General features: G+C 35.8%; 1 protein-coding gene across 1 annotated transcript in view; it reads left to right on the plus strand.

The window, feature by feature from the left end:
- The window catches only part of crb (cell polarity complex component crumbs), a 91,494-nt gene that overhangs the window by 81,491 nt on the left and 6,687 nt on the right, over positions 1-3,316 (plus strand). The window contains exons 8-10 of the mRNA XM_017900733.1: positions 934-1,669; positions 1,761-2,163; positions 2,379-2,834. Of these exons, the coding sequence (XP_017756222.1) occupies positions 934-1,669; positions 1,761-2,163; positions 2,379-2,834 (1,595 nt within the window). The remainder of the gene's footprint in view (positions 1-933; positions 1,670-1,760; positions 2,164-2,378; positions 2,835-3,316) is intronic.

A 3,316-nucleotide genomic window follows, 5' to 3' on the forward strand; every position in this document is an offset into this window, starting at 1 on the left:
AAAAAAAAAAAAAAAAAAAAAAAAAAAAAATCAGGTACATATGTTATATTTATGATACATAAATCACAATGTACATATATAATTCTTTGAGACAGACAAGATTACAAACAATATACAGTAATGAGTAGTAAGTTTAAATAAAAATTAATATATGTTAAATTATTTTATTATACAGAATACATTACGATCTATCTTGCTTCTATTCGCCTTAATAATATCTCAATGATGTTATCGATATATCGGGATATCTGTATCATTTCAATATATCGATATTTATCAACAATTTCTCAAATTTCAAAAACAATTACATAATTACTATTCAGTAGAATGATTTCATATAATAGAAATGCGAGATGAAATATATAAAAAATATATAAATATATTATAAATTTGATTTATTATATTTCACCAGTTATTTCTTTGCTCTGGTAACAGCAAAACAACTGATTATATTCTCGCGTATATACATTGTCGTAATGTTATTCGTTACCACATAATATGTAGCATAATATAATACAGTCCATTGTATATGTATACTGTACGTGTCTTACAAGAAATCGCAGAAAGAGCCGAGGTTTGATTCGTTATTGTTTAGAAGTGACATCTACAAATCGAATCGTGTAACATCGCGTGACGAAGAGAGTGAATAAGGTATATAATTCGAGACCGAACGGCGCGCTCAGCGATAAAGCATTGGCGTAGCCATAAGATCAATGTTAACTGTTTAACAAAAGATAAAAAGAGTACCGACGGAATTTGTCTCACTACTAAGTAAGCATTTCGGGAACATCAAAGGCGGAATCGGACAAAGCGAATAGAATATCCCCTCGTCCCATTGTCGTATTGCGAGACTTTTTGTGAGACATGTACACTATATACATATGCACTTGTAAATGTTCTATTTTACCATTAATCGATCATTTAAATTTATAGGAAAATTTTGCGAAAAGGATGTGAACGAATGCGAAGTGGAAGGAACCTCTTTGTGCAACAATGGTATCTGCGTAAATACAGATGGCAGCTATAATTGCTTCTGCAGACCTGGCTTTTCCGGTGATCACTGTGACATCGATATCGACGAATGTTTATGCGGTCCTTGTAAGAATAACGCCACTTGTATCGATGGTATTAATACGTTCGAGTGTCAATGTCCACCTGGTTATTCTGGGAAAACATGTGACATGGATGTAAACGAATGCGAGAGTAACCCTTGCTTAAACGGCGCAACTTGCATTGATGAAATTGCCAGTTACAAGTGCACTTGTTTACCTGGTTTCCGTGGACCAAATTGTGAGATAAATATCGACGATTGTGAACCTGTACCTTGCTTGAATCATGGTCAATGCATCGACGGCATAAACAATTATACTTGCGACTGTAGTGACACCGGTTTCGAAGGTGCACACTGTGAGAAAAATATTGACGACTGCCGATCAGAACCCTGTATAAACGGTGCTCTTTGTATAGATGATATTAAGAACTACAAATGTCAGTGCTATGCCGGTTATACCGGTAAAAATTGCGAAGTCGATATAAATGAATGCGAAAGTTCACCTTGTCAGTATAATGGTACTTGTTTAGAGAGGTCCAACATAGAATTGTACAAAAGCGATGCATTAACGCTACCTTCGATATTTAACCAAGAATTCAGCTATGCAAATGCGAGTGGGTAAGCATTATAATGTTCAAAGTAAAAGAACGGACATGACAGAGATCTAAACGCAATATAAATTTAATTATAATTTTAATATCTCTTTCAGATACGAATGCCTTTGTGTGCAAGGTGTGACGGGAAAAAATTGTGAAGTAAATATCAACGAATGCGATAGTAATCCATGTCAAGCTGGAACCTGTGTGGACCGTATCGGCGGTTACACCTGCGAATGTGACGAAGGATACGAAGGTGATCATTGTCAGCATGACATTGACGAGTGTAAAAGATATTCACCTTGCGAACATGGTGTGTGTACCGATGGCCGCGCCGATTATACCTGCACTTGTGAGCCAGAATACGGTGGTAAAAATTGTTCAGTGGAGCTAATTGGTTGTCAGGGAAATGCTTGTCAAAATGGTGGTACATGTTGGCCATATCTCATTGATGAAACGATACATAAATTCAATTGTACCTGTCCTAATGGATATCATGGAGAAATCTGTGATTACGTAAGTTTCATTTGTATTTATTTTGATCTTTTCTTCTTCATGTAAAGGAAAATTTGGACTATATGTTGCTTATACTTACCACTTATTTAATTTAATTATACACTTGTTATATCTTGCACAAAAATATGCGACACAGAAGAAGGTGTGTAGATATAAAAATCAACATTTATCGCGCACTTCTATTCATATAATTTCATTTTCTCTTTTTCTCATAGGTAACGACAATGTCTTTAAATGGCAGCTCGTACGTTTTAGTAAATACTACGCGAGACGAAGGATACGACATTCAATTTCGCTTCCGAACGACTTTACCAAATGGATTACTCGCTATTGGAAAAGGCTCAACGTTTTACATTCTTGAACTTGTTAATGGCAAGTTAAATTTACACTCGAGTCTTCTGAACAAATGGGAAGGCGTGTTTATCGGCAGTGGTTTAAACGATTCCACTTGGCAGAAAGTATTCGTAGCGATTAATGCCACGCATTTGGTTCTATCAGCTAATGAAGAACAAACGATCTATCCCATTAGCCTGAACGAAGGTTCGAATTCCAATCATACATCTTTCCCAATGACTTATGTTGGTGGTACAACCAGTTACCTCCGACGATTAACTCATGGCCCGTCTTTCTTCGTGGGATGTACCGAGGATGTCGTTATTAATGGAGAATGGGTATGTTACACGTTAAATTACGGAGAATATATATATGTGATAAAAATACGATTCCTCGAATATACACGTTTTAAATAACTCTACGCGCGATTATTTCGGAAAGTATCAATACTGGAAAAAATGTTTCAGACAAAAACTGTATAAGGTATCGATGGAGACGTATCATGATAGTAATTGTTCGCTCTTGAGATAATTTTGCATAGACTGATGAAGATTATATTCAAATTTTTAAATAAGATCCCATATTTCGTATCACACATTGTTGTAGGTGATATTGAGATGTTTTCAAAACAATACCGACACATACATTTTATATAAGCCGTTACTAAGTTATTAATTTACGTGTCGCCGACATTAACATTATCCGATGTATGTACATCGTAGGCAAATTATTCGACCAACATTGATGCGTTTCTAAACGAAATCAATTAGTTTGTGCTGTATCGCTGTCATGCGACTTTGCGGGGGGGGGGGGGGGGGGG

This window comes from Eufriesea mexicana, unplaced genomic scaffold, assembly GCF_001483705.2.
Source record: "Eufriesea mexicana isolate 0111107269 unplaced genomic scaffold, ASM148370v2 scaffold1362, whole genome shotgun sequence".
Lineage (NCBI taxonomy): Eukaryota > Metazoa > Arthropoda > Insecta > Hymenoptera > Apidae > Eufriesea > Eufriesea mexicana.